This window comes from Anneissia japonica, unplaced genomic scaffold (genome assembly GCF_011630105.1).
Source record: "Anneissia japonica isolate Jap-2015-1 unplaced genomic scaffold, ASM1163010v1 scaffold287716_len795978_cov209, whole genome shotgun sequence".
NCBI classification, from domain to species: Eukaryota; Metazoa; Echinodermata; class Crinoidea; order Comatulida; family Comatulidae; genus Anneissia; species Anneissia japonica.
Genome location: NW_022756589.1, coordinates 219,911 through 221,375, shown reverse-complemented (window position 1 = coordinate 221,375; position 1,465 = coordinate 219,911). Strand labels below are relative to the sequence as shown.

Below are 1,465 nucleotides of genomic sequence, written 5' to 3'. Positions count from 1 at the left end.
TCTCGGTATTTCTTTATTCAACAACAATATAAAACACGTAAATTTCATAAAATATAGCAGCTCAGTGACGCATCATGAGTTGATTTGCATTTTATGATAGCATCATTAGTTAAGAGAAAATCTAATCCGTCAAACAAAAACAAAACATCAGAGAAAAAAAGGGAAAAAAAAACCTGTTCGTGCTCAGCACACCCATTCCATATATTTGCATTTTGTAGATAATGTTAAGTCATGTTAATGGATAATCTATTGATAATTTAAAAGTATTTACATGCCTATTGTAAGACGACACTTTCATATAATTTAAAATTACAAATATTTCTTCAATATGTAGCCACGTTTTACAGGTTCATGCCGTTAACAATAATGCGTACCGGTACTTTGAATTGACTTCCAGTGTGGCTAGTGTGTGAGCGCGAGCGGCAGCCTTTTATTAAATTAATACCTGATCGAGGATAAGATGTCAGAATAAAAACGATGTCGTCATGTCTTAATTAAATCATCGACTTTCACAGTCTTAAACAGGGAATAATTAGTCTAACATTTCAGATGTAATTTAATCATACACATAGATTATTTTTTACCTATTTTTAAAAATGTATTTTCAACAATCAAATAGTAACGAACTTACTTAAAGGCGTTGTGATACAATTTTAAAATTCCACTTCTATTCAAATAAACTATACAATTTTAAATGTTTATTTCCACTTTTAAATTAATTCCACAGTTTATATAAGTACAAAATATTGTAACATTTTGCCTGCAAACTGCATGGCTGTTGTGATTTAATGTGTTTTCTAAGCTCCCTTTAATAGTATCAAATTTTATTTGAAAAATAATGTGATATGCACATATTTGGGTGTAATATGACATCATCATTATATGAAATCATAATTATAGGCATATCACATAAAATCGGATAGTGTAGACAGAGCTTAACAATCCATTCTATGCACATTGCAATGGTCCAAGTGTGTAGACGCCGCTCTCACCAGAATCGTCTGTATCTCCAAAACACAGCTGCGAAACAGGTAATTTTGTTTTATCGGTAAGGTAGCCCTGGTCCATACGGAGCACATTATCGTTCACATTACAATTGCACCACGTCCCATTGTTGTCACAAGTACCTGCAAGTTTGAGAAGTTGGAATCATGAATGTATACAAAATAATAGTATTACTGTAGTAAACTAATAAGGAACTTTCGTTAATGAGCTATGTTTAATAACATTTATAAGATCATGTTCTTTTATATTTGAGCACTGTATTATTATCTATATGATTTATACATTATTTGTGTTCCCAGTGCCTCGCAGGTTCGAATCCCGTTAGAGACATTTTATTACACAATTTCTTTATTCATTTATTTATAGGACAACATTCGTTGAGAGCTATACTACACAATGTATTAATTTATCATGTCCTTTATTCGAACACTGTATTTATCTTTCTTGGATGATTTATATA

The 1,465-nt window shown here is 31.1% G+C and overlaps 1 protein-coding gene across 1 annotated transcript in view; it reads right to left on the bottom strand.

Moving 5' to 3' along the window:
• Window positions 1-1,465, bottom strand: part of LOC117124261 — a 16,675-nt gene continuing 15,210 nt past the window's right edge. Inside the window, exon 15 of the mRNA XM_033270418.1 lies at window positions 1-1,127. Within this exon, the coding sequence (XP_033126309.1) occupies window positions 949-1,127 (179 nt within the window). The 3' untranslated portion in view covers window positions 1-948. The remainder of the gene's footprint in view (window positions 1,128-1,465) is intronic.